Below are 16,350 nucleotides of genomic sequence, written 5' to 3'. Positions count from 1 at the left end.
GAGCCAAAAGGAGTTTGATATGGCAAAATCCATTGTGGGAGGTAATGCGCCATCAGTCTCATGTTGCATACACATGCAGACATACTTGTGTAAAAAAACACCTACTGTATTAATTGTTGCCTTGTTGGCGAATATGGCTGTGTTTGGTTATAGGTTCCATCAACTTTACACAAAAAGACAAATGTCTGCATAGAACAAATGTCTGCATAGAGTACTAAACAAAGTCTATTTGCAAAATCTTTTTAGAGATGAGTGTAACTTTTCGAGACGAATCTAATGACGGTAATTAATTGATAATTTGCTACAGTGATGCTACAGTAATCACCCTCTAATCGCGTGGTCAAAGGGCTCATTAAATTCGTCTCGCGATTTACACGAGGGGTTGTGGAGGTTGTTTTGTAATTAGACTTTATTTACTACTCTAAATTTCTGGTCAAATATGCAAAAAGTTTTCGCGAAATTTTGCAGAGGCCAAACCAAACACGGCCAAACTCGTGCTTGACTGGAGAGGAGATTTGGGCAGACCCATATAATTCCCTTGGATGTGGAGCTCGTGTGCCCGTCTCGATTGTTCTGTGCATTTGTGCTTTCCGTCTTGAGGCCCGTTCAGTTCGCGATTTTAGAATGAGAAGTTACTGTAGCACAATTCATTATTATTTGACAAATAATATCCAATCATGAACTAATTAGGCTTAAAAGATTCATCTCGTGCTAATCAGTTAGACTGTACAATTAGTTATTTTTTCAACTATATTTAATGCTCTATGTATGTGTTCGAAAATTTGATGTGACTGTTACTGTAGCAAACTTTTTAGGAAGTGAACGGAGCCTAGCTTTCTGCCTTCCTCTATGTCAGGTGCCTGAATGCGGAAACAAGGCCCTGTTTGGATGTCCAGATCCAAAATTTTGGATCGAAGAATCTTAATTTTTGAAGTATTAAATAAAGTCTAATAATAAAACTAATTGCAGAACTCTAGGGCTACTTAGCGAGACGATTCTAACGAGGTATACTAATCCACAATTAGTGGATGGTTACTGTAGCATTACTGTAACAAATCATGACTTAATTACCGTCATTAGATTCGTCACGAAAAGTTACATCCATCTGTGAAAAAATTTCGCAAATAGACTTTATTTAATGTATTATGCATGCAAGATTCCTTGATCAAAAAATTTTGATCTCTGTGGGCCCAAGTCCCTGAACGAAGAGTCCCAGGGTGATCCTGATCCGGACGTCGGAGTGGGCCCAACCTGGCCCGATACGGAAACAAGTCTCAGGTAGCTCTGGAAACCACTCAAAAAAAAGAGTAGCTCTGGAAAATCTCGCTTCCGCCCCGGGCCCGGTCGTCCGAAGCCGAATCCAACGGTGGCCCGCGCGGCTCCCCTTTCCTCTTCTTCTCCACCGTCTTCGTTCCTTCAGACCGCCCGCCGTACCGCCGCCTCCCTCCTCCTCGTCGCCCGTAACAAGCCCCTTCGGCCTCCGCAAATGCGCGCCCCTCAGCCCCAGGTTGTCTGAGCTGTTGAGGGCTTCGTGTTTTTCCTTGGGAGCGGGACGGTCGCGGCGACCTTCGAAAGGAATCATGGTATGGGCACTCCTCGATCCATCCTCTCCTGTCCTCTCGCGGTTTCCTGTCTTCCTCCCTCGATTCTTGGCCGGGGTGATGTTGGTTGGCAATGCGCTCCCACCAAGAAGATAGATGTTTTCTTCGCGACTGATTGACGGGGGGATAGTCGGCGCGGGCCGGGCATGGCCTGGATGTTCCCTTCGTGCGGCAAGGTTAGGCACTAGCTCTTGTCAGGCACACTATTGCGGCGCTCCTGTGTCGATAGGGATGGAAAGGACACTGAAATGTTAATCACGAGTTCACGGGGTACCGATTGCCCCGATTGCGCCACGGGATCCCTTTGTGGTATTGTGCAATGAGATTGGGGCATGGTGTTGTATAAGAGCTGAGGTGCAATGTAGGGAATCAAACCTAGCACGGTCGGCACGAGGTGTGTGGGCGGGAACCACCCAGTTCCTATACTCGACTCGAATTCGGGTGCATGTTTCCTTTAACGGCACCTATTTCACCCTAGGTTGGTCGAGCTGTTTTATTGCGGTGTAATGTAATTTTGTTTGGTTCTGTTTACTCTGGTATTCCACAATTCCATCCATAATTTTTGTCTTTGGGTTACCAAGTCAGTACGTGTGTGATCTGATGCAAATGTATGGTCCATCGCTCTCAATGCCTTTCATTACCACGTCACCAGTGGGGGACCAGTGTTCAAAATTTCAGTGAAATTCCAGCTGGAATTTGCGAAATCCGTTATTCCTGGAGTTGAACGGAAATGTGTAGTTTTTGTTTAAAACCCTGGTCTTACTGAATTTTATGACGATTAAATAGGATTTATATAAGCCTAAGGACAAGTAGTACACTGGTGTGGTGGAAAGTGGGTGCTCCTCATATTTCTTTGGCTTACAACTTGCGCGAAATAAAACCACATATAGCTGGGAATCGACCCCAGGACCTATAGAAAAGCTAGCCTCAGTAACCAGCCAAAGAGAAAATGCTCATAAAGTTTTGGTGCCAAGGACCTATTTATTATTTAATTTTGGCCCAAATTTCCAAATGGAAAATCCGGAATATCGATTTATGGCACCATTGGCAAATTAAGTGCAGTTATGTGGATCAGATGTAAGAAAGGAAAGAGGAAGACTTAAGTGTAAACATGTTCTATTGATGTAACACTCATACTTTATCAGCAAACATTGGAATATATTTAAAGCAATTTGATGATCATATTGTGAATTACTTCTGTAAACTGATAACTGCAAACCTTTTGGCATTTATGCAGAACATTGTGTGTGAAGTATGCGGAGATATTGGTTTTAGACATATTCTGTTATGTTGCAGAGACTGCAAGTGTTCTGCTGTGCACCAGTATGTTCTCTTTTACCCTAATCATGTTTTATTTAATTATATTCGATTTTATGTGATGCATGTTCATGGGCATAGCCAACAATATTTTGTTCCTTGTGGGAATCCATATAAATAATGGTATTATAAAGAAAATAATGCTATTATAAAGAGATATGTTTGATATTTGATACAGTGTGTTATCTCATTATTTTCACGCCAATGAATTTGAAGTGGAGTAGATTTATAAATCAACCAAATGAATCATGCCTCACATTTGGTTGATTTATAATTAGAAATTGATATTTGCAAATTAACTAATTCCTATGTTGTTACAGTTTATTTAGTTATGATTGGCCTTTTCTAATTATAATTCGGCTTTGTGTAGATACTGTTTGGAGAAAGTTGTCTTTGATGCTTCATTACTAGAATGGTTCTGTTATGAATGCCTGCAAAAGCGCAGTGAGATTACTTGTGTCAGATCTGTAGAGAAGGTACCAAGTGAAAGACCACCAAGCCATGCTCATTTTGGTTCAATCGTACATCAGCCAATCAGCAAGAGAGTAGAGTCCACAAGAGATTCAGGGGCATGGAAAAATAGAAAAAGTAAATCATTTGTGACCATATATGCATCTCTCAACAAAAAATATCCTTCACAAAAGAAGCGCACTAAAAATAAGTCAAACATGCGGCCAATGGGCAACTGCACGAATAGAGGACGCATTGATAAAATTTCTGCCCATACAAGTGCCAAGGCATCATATTCTTGTGAAATCATTGAGACAGAATCAGCTAAGAGCAACAATGGTAATAACCAGCAAGTGGATCATGAGAACCCTGGTACATTTAACATTAAGCAGCCTAGCCCCTTGATTGTGAATTGCTTGGGTACATCGGGAGACACTGACCAGTCTCACATGTTGGAAACAATGGAAGAGTTGGCTCGCAAATCGAAGAAAACCACAAAAATACCAACAGCAGAATTCAAAGGATTAGTTATGAATAGAGAGAATGTGGTTTTAAGATCTAATAAATTAGGGTCATCATGTTCCACAGCCGAGCTTGGAAACTTGGTTCTTGAAAAAAGTAGAGGAAAATCAAATAGCATGAAGGATAGTGGTGGAAATCATGACAACCAGACAAATCAACATGCTTCAGTTGGCTGCAAGAATATGGAAGTCAAGTCTGTAAAGGATAAAGAAACTGTGGTTGCTGCAGATCAAAACAAATATGGGGCTGTAGGTTCGCTGAGAAACAGCATGGACAAGTCTGAAGTACATGGTGATAGTAATAGTAATAGTAATAGTAAGAGTAATAGCAATATCATAGATGGCTTGATGCCAGAAAGAGAAAAGGAAGAGATCAGATTCCAACTAGACTATAGGGCTAAATATGAGTTGCCTCAGAGAAGCATCGCTGCAAATGTACCACAGCTGCCCACTCTGCAAAATGATGCTGTGGACAAAGTCACGTCATACTCAGCAAATGATGGTTGTGAGGAACTGTTTTCCTGTCGTGGCATAAAAAATATCCCAAGTGTTCGAGAAAGAAGTGTAGATTCTGTTGATATTTCAAGCATTTCTCAACATGATACCACAGAAGCATCAGAAAGCAGTGAAAGTCTCGCTGAGCATCAGAAGGGTAGCTCTTGTCGTCACGGGAAAACTTTAAAAAAGATGGCTGCAGCATCCTCATCATCTGAGGAGTCAGGTTATAATATTATTCAAATTATTTGCATATTTGCCTCGAATTATACATCCCTTATTGTTAAACTCTGTTGTGAAATTTTGTACAGGAGAAGACATTCCCTCAGAAAACCTATCTTTGGAATCAGATGATCTTCGATCATCCCTGGGGGCTGATTATGTTTTATCATATAGAACTTATCTATCTAAAGCACAAAAGGGTAGAGTAATGAAGCTTATCAAGGAAATTCAACCTGAATTCACTGTTTATGTAGCAACTATGCGGAAGACCAGTGTTCAACCCCCGGGTCCTTATCTGGTAACTCAGTTCTCTCAATGTTAACTTTTTTGTTGATAGCTGTGCCATTGTTATAGGAGACATTTAGCTATTATGATCTTCAAGGTTTCGTGACATCATGTTCCATTTGTTATCAGGGAATTACCAAGGAATATGCACTGGCACATTTCCCAGATAAAAGCACAAGTGTGACACTTGAGATGCCTGGCACGAGCAAGAAGTGGCATCCCAAATTCTACAAAAGAAATGAAAGTAGAAAGAACTTTCTTATGGGGCAGTGGTTAGACTTTATCTGTGACAATCATGTTCAGGAGGGAGATATCGTCCTCCTTTTTCCAACAAAAGGTGGGGGGAGATCCACATTTACGGTCTATATACTTCATGAAACAGCAACTCATTCCATAGGCAGGGCTGGTTTTCAAAGGGTTGGATCATGCCCTGGTGGATCTACTACAAAAATGGCTTCGGAAGTCCATATCGAGGAGGAACCAACCACCGGTACTATAGCAAAACATTAGAAAGTTAGTGTATTTATAGATTATTTTTTCATTTTTCTTATGGCCTAAAATTTTCTGCAGGAAACCATATTTCCCAGGAAAGTGACATGCATGAAATTCCTCATGAATCATTAGAGAGCGAAGACTCTGATCCATTTCAGCCTCCCTACTTTGTACCATGCAAGAGCCCTCTATCTAAATCCCAAAAGAGGATTGTTGAAGAGCGAGTGCGAGCTATCCGATCTGAAATTCCCCTTTGTGTAGCAGTAATGAAGAACAACAATGTTGGTGTTGCTCAGCGTTGGATGCTAGTAAGTTCAATTCTTTTGTTTTATGTTATTTTTCTATTCTTAAGGATGCGATTCCTGTCATCTTAACCTCTTTTTGTTATAGTTGGCATCTTTTTTGTCATCTGAGTGCTAACCTATTCTCTCCCCCTCATATAAGAAAATGATTTCTGTAAAAATCATAACCATGTAATATTTTCCTCACCAATATGCAACATCGGAGTTGTCTAGGTTAATCACAACGTTATTGAACCTTGCAACATGTTGGTAATTATCTATTCATGATTCATCAGGAACTAGCTTCACGATATGGTTCGGTATATCTTCCAACGAAAGGACAAACCCTGGTGCTCCAGTGTGGGGGGAAGACATGGGAGGCCAAAATGATGTTTCATAATGGTAGGAGGTGGTTTATTAATGGAGGTTGGCCCAATTTCGCTCGTGGCAATGGCCTGCGTGTCGGCGATATCTGTCTGTTCGAACTGAAGAAGAAGGAGAAGCTTACCATGGCAGTGTATATCATTCGCAAGGAGCAGTTTTAGTTTGCCGTGGATGAAAATGTGGCCCCTGTTCTTTCGGCTGGTGCCCTGGGGCTTATTTTTCCCGTTTTGTACTATGTAGCTAACCCATGGTTGTGGCTTGACGATCTCCGGAAGTAGTTAGAAACCAATCTGTAACATCTGTTGCTCAAAGTACATTTAGCAGGCAGATTTGTTTTGCATTGCATGTTATAAAAAAAATAAAAATTGGGGAGAACACTGCTCAGTAGCTGTTGCCTTATTTTAGTTATTAGCCAATGAATCCCCCAGCTAATTGTAGTTACGATTATGCCAGGGGTAGCGTTGATCAGAATCCGACAACAGCAAGCTCTTTCAAGTACACATCATGTCCTGCTTTGGTTCCTTTTGGGTTGCGCGCCATCGGTTCAGGAGAACTCCGAGGGCACAGGGCCCTGTCAGATTTGACTCTCCGGAGCTGATTGGTCGTGTCATTGCTGTGCTTAACCAGAGCTTGTTTTCTAGCTTTTTAGGGTGTGATGGGATAGGTGCATCAGTCTCTAGCCAGACTTCTGCAATGCAGCCGATCATTGTTTGATTCTCTTATAGACCTCTAACCTAGGTTTAGGTAGTGCAAAGCATCGAAACACCCGATTTGAGCATATCCAGCTAGTGACCTCTAAGCTAGGTTTAGGTAGTGCAAAGCATCGAAACACCCGATTTGAGCATATCCAGCTAGTGCAGTCTGTATTATGCTAGTTTGGTGGGCCTATATAAGTTTTCTCACCGCCGGTGCTCACTCGCTGGATACAGCCTGCGCAGCTCCCGACGGCGGCCGGCCCTCCTCCCTGCCTCTGGCTCTCTTCCCCTCCGCGCGGCCAATCCCCACCTCGTTGCTCTACTCACCGGCCGGAGAAGCCCCGCCGCCGGCACCAACCACCTACTTGCTCCCATGCCGGACATGCTCGCCTTCCTGCGCGCACCTCCCCTGCTCGACGGGACGGCGGGCCTTGCGACGGCGGGTGTGCGGGACGGCAACGCCTGCGCCCTCAACCTTCCCGATGCCAGCCATGGCGGGCCATGCGGCAGCGCGGAGGCCATGGCAGCGCCAGAGCGGTGAGGACGTGCGGCGGCAGCGTGGGGGTGTGGTGGAGCAGGCCCTTGAGCTGCATCGCCTCCAGGATCTGCTTCAGTGTCTCGAGATCTCGGGCGGGCTCCACGATGCCACGCTTGCGGAGGCGGCGCTCGATCTCGCCGTGGGCGCCGCCGGCCGCCGGGTCGTCGTGCTTCGCGGGCTCCAGGAACACCTCGTGCGCGTCGAAGCGGCTGCACCTCTGGAACGCGCGCGCGCACCCCGCATCCAGCGCCCGCAGCATCGGCGCCTCCGCGGCCGGTGCCAACGCCGCCGGCGCCGGCCGCTCCATCAGTGGCAGGAGCAGCAACACCGACCACTCGAAGAAGGCCGGGTCGACGAACTGGAAGTGCGACGGGTCCGGCGGCACGCACTCGGAGGCCGACCGCCGGAGCGCGGCCGGGCTCGTGGCGCCGGAGTGGGCATCGTCCCCCGCCGCCTGGCCGTGCGGCAGCGCGTCGAGGCCCATGAGCCGCGCGACGACGCCGGGCGACCGGTGGTCGTTGCCCGCGCCGCCCCTTGGCCGGCGGTGCTAGCTTGGGGACTGCTTGGAGGGGGAGGCGTTCAATGGGGGTAACTCCACCTTCACCTTGTGCAGGGTTATTGTATCATCGATAGCCAACTAACCAAACATGAGCTAACTAGTATTAGCTTATCCATAACAGTGAATCAAACAACCCCATATTGCATTGCTCAAGCCAGGTTTAGACTGGCCTGGCTTAAATCATAAGCCTGGCTAGACTAGCCCAAGTAACCAATCGCACCCTTACTTTCTCCAACACTAACAAGCTCATGGCACCTAAGGCTATCTCCAACAAGGGTTGCCATTTTGGGTAGGCAAAAGCCCATTTGGCAATGGGTGCCAAAATGGCAACAGTTGACATTTTGGTTAGATCTCCAACAGAGTATGCAAACTTCTTCTCCCCAGACGCTGGCCGTTGGCTCGCGCCGCCGGGCGGACACCTGAGCCCTGCACTCGCCTTTCGTCGAGATCCTCCGTCGCCGCAGGTCAAGGTCCGGGCTTCCATTGTCTTGTAGATCCGGCCCCCTCGCAAATCCCTCGGCCACCGGAGACCTGACGGCAGGACCTGCTCACCGCGACGGCCGACGGCAGCGCTGCTCACCGCGACGCCGGAGCAAGGTAATGCACTGAAGCCAACCTTCAATCAGATAGAGAAGCAACAAAAATCTCTGCTTTACCTTGATCTGTTTGCGTCCAGGAGGAGATGGCATGGAGGTACCTCAAAATGTCGATATGTGGGACTGCTGCCGCGAACCGTAGACAAGACGAAGATCTGCAAGCCACAGCACTGGTTGCATCAATGCGTTGGAGTAAGAAACGTCCATGGGGAGGATCTGTCATTGGTCACGAAGTCAAAGACAGAGAAAGAGATGAGATGTATGAGCTAATACAACGAAATTACTTCAACGATCCACCCTTGTATGGCGACATTTTATTCCGGAGAAGGTAAGGCCTGAATGAGACTAAATTCTCCTGAATCATGCATGTCAGCAGGTTGGACATAATGTTTTATCTGACATTGTTAATGACCCACTACCACTTGTAGGTTTAGGATGCGTAAATCTCTGTTCCTTCGCATTGTTGAGGATGTCACAGCCCGGAACAGTTATTTTATCCAGAAAAAAATGCTTCAGGCCAAAAAGGGTTTGCACCAATTCACAAGTGTTTAGTTGCCATGAGGATGTTGGCCTATGGGGGCCCTGCTGATGCTTTAGATGACACCTATGCAATGGCAGAAAGCACTGTGATTAGGACCCTTTTGGAATTTGTCGAGACAGTCATAGATGTTTATGAGGCAGAATATTTGAGGCCGCCAAGGGCTAGGGAGTGCTTCAGGACGTGCTGTAGTGTCTGCATTTGCCCCAGACACCGGTTTACCAACATCATCAACAGCTACGCCATTCACTCGTGTGCCCATGCCCACTGAGTTGATTTCTAACATTTTGTCACTCCACTTAGGCTCATGACGCAGTATGTTCCAGCAGTGCCTGAGTGTCCATGTTTCTGTTTCTTCAAACATTTTGACTGCATCATCAATCTGTGGAATACAGCACATTTGTTAGCAAATTCACATAGGCATTAGGAAACTTACATTGTTAGCACATTCACCTGGTTTTCTTCAGTTTTGCCACTCTCATCCAGCCTCTGAACGGTAGAAAAGAAGCCACTGAATCTGTTTACCGCCTTCTGGATAGCCATCCATCGATGCTGGACGGCTTTATGACTTCTGGTTGAATGTGCTCCAAGGTTCTCCAAAAAATACTGATGCATCCTTTGGTAGTAACCTCCACTAGATTGGTTTGTCCCTGCCAATGTGCATCTCAGTATAAGTGAAACAGTGTAAAATGTGCCTAATAAAAAAATGGAACGAACTGCATGTGCATACCAGTCACAGGGTCTTTGCTGACATTCAAAAATGCAGAACATATTGTTTTGTCCTCTTCTTTGCTGAACGCTTTGCCTCGCTGAGACACCCTTTTGCTAGTTCCCTTCCTTTGTCTAGGAGCTGGCATTTGCAGCATTGAATCATTGGCCTCCAAATTTGAATGCCGCTGGTCCTCTTGAACAAAACCAAAGTTTGCTTCGCCCGATTCAAATTGCCCTCCAGAGTTGCGGACAAACTAACAAAGTATAAGCACAACGCAATCAACCACAAACATTGCTATTCAATTAAAGGAAGTTTGCTATCAGTTCAATGTGTGACAGACCTGAGAATTGGTGCCTTCCTCAATCTCATCCAAAGGAAATTGCCACTGTTCTGCCCCAGGACAGGCCTGAGAGTTCTCACCATCACAGTTATAGGGATTGAAACGATTGTCCATCCTACAACACTCATATTTCAACACGGCTTACGAACATATTGGAAGCAGTAAGAAATTTGAACACAGCGCAAATGCATGCACACAACACATTGAAAGCATAGTTCAGTACAAAGCTTACTACAGGTTTAATCCGGCCAGATTGAACACGACGCCAGATTTAATCACACGGCAGATTTAATCGTAGCTGGACGGGCTGGAGCCACCGCAGGCGACAAGGGGCCAAGGCAGGGCAGGGCCGGTGCGGCCGCGCCTAGTCCTCAAGGCGGGGACGCGCGCCGTCGCCGGCCGCACCTACGATGGAGGAGTGCGCCGGCGGCCAGGGACGGTGCCGCGGACCCAAAATCCGGCCAAGTAGCCATGGATCTATACACGAATCTATGTTTCCCTATGCATGCAGTACAAATCAAGATCCACAACAACAAATATGCAGATTTACGAACCTTGACTGTGGATCCGCCTGAAGGTGGTCCCCTGCGTCCTCGCCGGAAGGTATCCTCGCCGGAGATGCTGCTCCTTTGCGGTTGCTGCACGAACCCGAGGCGGCGAGGTCTGCCGCCGCACTGCCGCTCTCGCGCTGGATAGGGGTGGGTGGGTGGGTGACCGTTGCTCCGTTGTGAATGCGGCGCTCGGGATGGAGAAGGCAAAAAGGCTACCCTCTCTCCTCCGACGCAAAATGCATACCGTGAATGCCAACCTTGTTGGACTTGGTTCCCTCTAGCTACAGTAGACGAAAGTTGTTATTTTGAGGTTGCCAACCCCAATGCCAACCCTTGTTGGAGACAGCCTAACTTTCTCGCGTCATCTATCCCGTATTTTCACATAGTGGCTCCAACAGACACCAAGTTTGGGATTGAGAAGGCACTGGCTAGTGGCTAATGTCTGGCCTGATGTGTCAAATCTCCAAATGCGTCACTATTACTGACTCACTGTCTGTCCTCTCTAGAGTCGTGTACTCGTGTCTGACTTCATATTACACAGTAGCATATTTTGTGACCTTTGATTTTCTCCCACTTGTCCCTCGTTAATCGCCATCATCAGTTACGAAGTATTTGCTTACGCCTACTCGCCTAGGACATCAAATACGCTTCCTGGAAGCTGAAACACTTCAACTCTGAAGCAGAGATCTACAGTTTTTCATTTTACAACAAGCGGCAACCTTACTGTTTTTTCTGTTATGAAACAAATAAATTAGTGATCAATTCTGTAATTAGTTAATTACTTATTTAGATTAATGACATCATTAGGATGTCATCAAGTAGTTGTTAATCTCATGAAGGGGTCACTCTCAAAGGGGCATGTCCTTTGGAGAAGAGACACCCTTTTCCTCTTGTATATATAAAAGGAATGGTCCAATCATCAATCTATACAAGAATTCACTCATTTCATTATCTCTTCATTTTTGACTCTCAACACGTTATCATGCACTGTCTCTTCACTGAGCGCAAGAGAAGGCGGAAGAACTCGCCGAGTTCTCGTGCAACAGGGAGACCGAGAACACTGCCGAACTCACGTCTCTGGAACTCGCCGGCTCCGATTTCCCATGCGAACTCGCCAAGAACACAGAGACTCGACGACTACTACTCTGAGTACTTCGGCATCTCGCCGGGAACACGAGGCCTCTGCACACCCATGGCAAGAATGACGAGTAAGAACGGATTTGTTCATCTTCCTTTCTTTAAATCACAAAAGAAGAACGCACCTTCATTCTTCGACGATGACGACGCCGCCCTCGATGGCGGCGATGCCCATACGGCCGCCATCGGCAGCAGCGGGCACCAAACCCCCTGGCCGCACCACCGCGGACTCGGAGACGGCCTCGCCGATACCCGACAGCGACGGCACTAGATGTGGCACCCTCGGTGCCCACTGCTCCAACAGGGACGGCGCCCATGGCGATCGCTCCTCCTCCACTCGCGACAGCCGCTTCTTCCCCGCCCTCGGCGATTACCGCACGACGTCCTTGCTGCAGCGATGCCTTCGACATCATCCGTGATGGCCTCGCTGGAGCCCGCATCACCGCCATCGGCGGCCGCACCCCCACCATCAGCGGCGCCAATGGCGCTGGGCACCGCCCGCGGCGGCACCGGCAGCGCAAGACCCCCGCGGTGGTAGCGCCCTCCGGTGCGAAGGCAATCGGAGCCATCGGCGTCCGGCACTTCACCACCCGAAGCACCCCGCCACGCAGGGGCCCTCCTCCGGCCGGTGGTGGCCGGCGACCGACTGTTGGCTGGCGTACAAGAGGGCGGCCGGACCGGCGACGCCCAATCGGGCATCAAGCGGCGGCGGACCCGCAGGGGGCCAAGGGGCGCCGCGACATTTGGGGCAGGGGGGCGCACACCAGGAGGAGGCGGTGCTACGCCGCCGCACAAGGAGCCACGACGGTGCCCGACGGCGGCACCCACCGGCGGCAGCGCCCACTGGCAGCAATGGCGGCGGCGGCGGCGCGCCAAAGGAGGAGGCGGCGGTTCTTGGGGGGAGGCGGTTAGGGTTCCCCTACCGCATCCCTCCCTGCCTCAAGCCGAGCCGGGCCGCCGGTTGGCCGGCCACCCGCAGGTGGGCCGAGTCGAGCCGAACGGGCCCTTGGCAGGCCGCCGAGCCAGGCCAAGCAGGCCGGCTGTAGCCAAGCCGAGCCCCTGTTCCCTCTACAATTTCACAAAAATGCCCCCAAATTTTAAATATATTTACATGTTTTAGTATATTCAATACTACATGTACGTATTTAAGGCCCAGATTGTTTCATTTTAGCCCTCAGGCTATTCTAAATTTGCATAATTTTGAAAAATGCTATATAGACTATCAATTTTAGAAATTAGCACCAATATAATATAGATATTATAATTACCGTAGTAATTATACATATATGATCCGCAGATCTCATATCGATTATGCAAATATTATTTTAGAACAATTTTTTCATGTGCAATTTATTTTATTTGTATCATTACAAATATAGGACTTAATTTATATTCTACATCATGTAGAGTTATGCTAAATTAAAATTAAGGTATATAAATTTGAATTTTGGAAAAACACAAGGTAATGGAGACCTAGGCATCGGCTGCGATAAATTCTTTACGAATTTATTTGCCCTGAGACCATGCTTTTATTCAGCAAATTATTTGCCCGTTACTAAAGGTCTACATCTTATGATGATTACCTAATGTGTATATCTAAAATATACTACACAATTAAAATTGTATAAATATGACTATCAAGTCATTTATTTCCGCAGAAATATTATAAAAATAGTTACACTATTCAAAACAATATACCTTAAATTATGATTCAAGAATCATCTTGATTTCAAATATTTTGCATAAAATTACACACAATATATTTTAAATATACCTCAGTAAATTAATTCTACACATGATTTCTCATATATCAAAATGACTCATCATTTTATAAGGATTTCTCCGAAACTACAGCAGATAGTCACAACTACCTGACTTGGGCTAAGGATATCAAACTAATGCTAACAGCAAAGGGTTTTATTGATGACATCAATAAACATAATCCATAAGCCCATATTTCAAGACACAACCAAATAACCACATTATTTCTTTAGACATCATATATTCTCGGATCTCAAGAATAATAGAAAACGATCAAAGCAAACTTTGGGTTGCACCCAAATAATCTATGATCAACAAAAGGCAATAATTTGCCACAAGCACGGCAAGTAATCATTACTTTGCCTTATGAAATTCAAATCTATCGCAGAATACAATTCTGTAGTACCAAAGATTTGTTGCAAGCTTCAGTTTTATGATCAGATTATAGATGATACATAAATGATCGAAAAGACATTATCTATATTTTCCCTTTCAAATAGGTTATTGCAACAGCAATACCGTTGGTACAACTACGCCAAATATTCTGATCTCATACTTGAACTACTCCAAGCAGAAAATCACTATAATGATCAGAATACCAAAATAAAATTTTGGTGGCATGAAATTCTGACTGAATTTCAACGGAAAACTAAGAATCATCTCAAAACATGAGTCCTAACAAAGGCAAAGGCACTTTTAGAAAAATACTCATTATGAAAACTTTCAAGTTTGTCAAAGGAGTGATTTTCACAATCACTAAAAGTGAAATAATGCCAAACATTTGGTTGATTTATATCTGAAATCCATTGTAAATAAGTTTAAGGGGACAAGTTTGAAGCTCACTTCGCTACTCAACCTATTGATATCAGTTGCTCCAAAGATGTTCCTACGGAACAAAATAAAGGCATTCTACAGAATATGATAATGAGGAGATCCCATTACATGGAACTACCTATTGAGCACTGACAACATGATCATGAAATTTCAATCCAACGACATATTTGGAGACACAACATTGTGGCAGAACCACCTGAATTATTCCGGCTCAAGTGCGCAGGGCGTCACCATAAAGGCAACACTAGCTCAAACACACTTCAAACGGAACAATTTTTGGTCTGTCGGGTAACGTCCCGATACAACCACCGGTTCTCGGATCGAACAAGCATACCCCGCACGAAGGCGAGTCCAGAGATATTACAACCACAAGTTTACAACACAGGCATAAAATGATTACAAACCAGTTCTAAAACATTATTACAAGTACAAACTTTAAAAAGCAGTTATACAAACCATAACTTTAACTTCAGAGTTTGAAAGCAGCGGAAAGAGACAACGATGGCTACAACACGTCGCAAAAGTATACCAAGCTAGCCCAAGCAAGGTATCACTCGTCATGGTCATTGCCGGCCGAAGACGAATCCCACTCTACGGACCAGCCAGGAGGCAACGAGCAAGGGTTGGTCAGGCTAGCGATTTGCTCCTCAAAACTCATACCTGAAAAGGTTTTCAACAGCAAGACTGAGTATTCTAATACTCAGCAAGACTTAACAGCCAATGGGTATATTTAACCCACTTTAGCTAGACTATGCAGGTTTTGTGAGGCTCTGGTTTTCCTTTTTGCTGAAAAGCAATAAAGAGTATGTCCTTACTTTCAAGTTTTAGCTTTCAAGATTCTAGTTGATTACCCATTCTATGTAAGCAACTACTATCCAATCATGGTAGAAAACTAAGCAAACATCAAGATTGATAAATAATATTGTTGCTCTTATTACTCTGTGTGGCAAAGGGATCAAGCAGTCTCATTTCATCGTGAGAGGCGGACGATTCTGAATCGAAATTCAATCTTGCAAGGCAAACCTAACACACACGTTTGGAACACCGTCGGGTCGTTTCCAAACAACCGTTGACCTTTCTTTCCGGCTTGTGGATAGGAACACTCTCCCCGACTACAGGGCTCCAAGGTCCACCCGTGCCCGGTCCACCCTTGTCCCTCGAAGTCGTAGTGTTGCACAACATAAAAATAAAACCTATCTCTAAGAGAGAGTGTCAGGTATATCCACTCCCCGGTCCAATCGGCTACTAGGCTTGCCGCGTACCATATTTACGGCATGTGGCTAGTACTTTCAAAAACTTAACCACCGCTACCACACACCGCGACCTTAGCAAGTTCATCAACACAGACGGGGTCTCACATAAGGTTATGATATCGAACACAACCCCGTCCGTCGTCCTTATATTGACAACAGAAAGTAAACAAGCAATTCCTATAAAGCTCGCGAGTGACAGGCAATCACTCGACTTTTACCGATCCTATAAGCTTAGCAAGTAGTCGAACTCAGGTCTAGTGTTCAGTACATGGGTTCCTAGGATCATGCATCTAGGGTTTCAATTCAACTCCTAAGAACTGTAAATGCATAAACAAATAATAACAGTAAATGATAATAGTTTGAAATATAGGTTATGTCCGGGGCTTGCCTTCTCGGTAGTTGCTAACTATTTCAGCTCTAGGCTCTTCCGAACTTTGGTCCGGGGCTTCAGTTAGTTCAGCAGTGTTTATTTGAGCTTCGAGATCACCTCCGTCAGACTTCGGGATCAGCTCGTACGTCCCGTCCGATAAGGCAGTCGTGTCTACATGTAATGCAAGAACAGAACTATAAACACACATGGGCAATCGTTTATAGAGTAGCTACATAACAAATCTATCTACACAAGGCATCATGATCAACAGCACAAATGAAGTTGACTAACTTCATCAACAAGTGGGGGTGGTTTCTTATAACAAGCAAGTCATGGTTTGCTAATAAATCCACCACTCAGAATATGATCAGTAATAAAAGTAGAGAAAATTACCCTAAACAGAAAATGAACAGAGTAA

General features: G+C 45.6%; 2 protein-coding genes across 2 annotated transcripts; one reads left to right on the top strand and one right to left on the bottom strand.

Annotated features, from left to right (window-relative positions):
• Positions 1-1,335: 1,335 nt before the first annotated feature.
• On the top strand, positions 1,336-6,425 carry LOC120690408 (B3 domain-containing protein Os03g0619600-like). Its single transcript, XM_039973046.1, has 7 exons — positions 1,336-1,583; positions 2,839-2,924; positions 3,289-4,610; positions 4,696-4,904; positions 5,021-5,381; positions 5,462-5,691; positions 5,961-6,425. The coding sequence occupies exons 1-7, from the start codon at positions 1,581-1,583 to the stop codon at positions 6,207-6,209; spliced, it is 2,460 nt and encodes an 819-aa protein (XP_039828980.1). The 5' UTR covers positions 1,336-1,580; the 3' UTR covers positions 6,210-6,425.
• A 2,091-nt stretch (positions 6,426-8,516) lies between these two features.
• LOC120690409 (glutathione S-transferase T3-like) lies at positions 8,517-10,726 on the bottom strand. Its single transcript, XM_039973048.1, has 5 exons — positions 10,581-10,726; positions 10,027-10,141; positions 9,705-9,939; positions 9,428-9,624; positions 8,517-9,356 (listed from the first exon to the last, which is right to left on the bottom strand). The coding sequence occupies exons 2-5, from the start codon at positions 10,138-10,140 to the stop codon at positions 9,030-9,032; spliced, it is 873 nt and encodes a 290-aa protein (XP_039828982.1). The 5' UTR covers position 10,141; positions 10,581-10,726; the 3' UTR covers positions 8,517-9,029.
• Positions 10,727-16,350: the final 5,624 nt, after the last annotated feature.

This window comes from Panicum virgatum, chromosome 9N (assembly GCF_016808335.1).
Source record: "Panicum virgatum strain AP13 chromosome 9N, P.virgatum_v5, whole genome shotgun sequence".
Classification (NCBI taxonomy): domain Eukaryota; kingdom Viridiplantae; phylum Streptophyta; class Magnoliopsida; order Poales; family Poaceae; genus Panicum; species Panicum virgatum.
Note: the sequence above shows the minus strand (reverse complement) of the source record. Positions and strands in the feature narration are given on the sequence as shown.

Excerpts from the sequence above, each read along its gene's own strand:
- LOC120690408 (XM_039973046.1), top strand. Across the intron at positions 5,382-5,461 it reads CGAGGAGGAACCAACCACCG|GAAACCATATTTCCCAGGAA; the intron begins GTACTATAGCAA and ends AATTTTCTGCAG. Across the intron at positions 5,692-5,960 it reads TTGCTCAGCGTTGGATGCTA|GAACTAGCTTCACGATATGG; the intron begins GTAAGTTCAATT and ends ATGATTCATCAG.
- LOC120690409 (XM_039973048.1), bottom strand. The coding sequence starts at position 10,140 with ATGGACAATCGTTTCAATCCCTATAACTGTGATGGTGAGAACTCTCAG. Across the intron at positions 9,940-10,026 it reads AGGAAGGCACCAATTCTCAG|TTTGTCCGCAACTCTGGAGG; the intron begins GTCTGTCACACA and ends ATACTTTGTTAG. Across the intron at positions 9,625-9,704 it reads CAGCAAAGACCCTGTGACTG|GGACAAACCAATCTAGTGGA; the intron begins GTATGCACATGC and ends GCACATTGGCAG.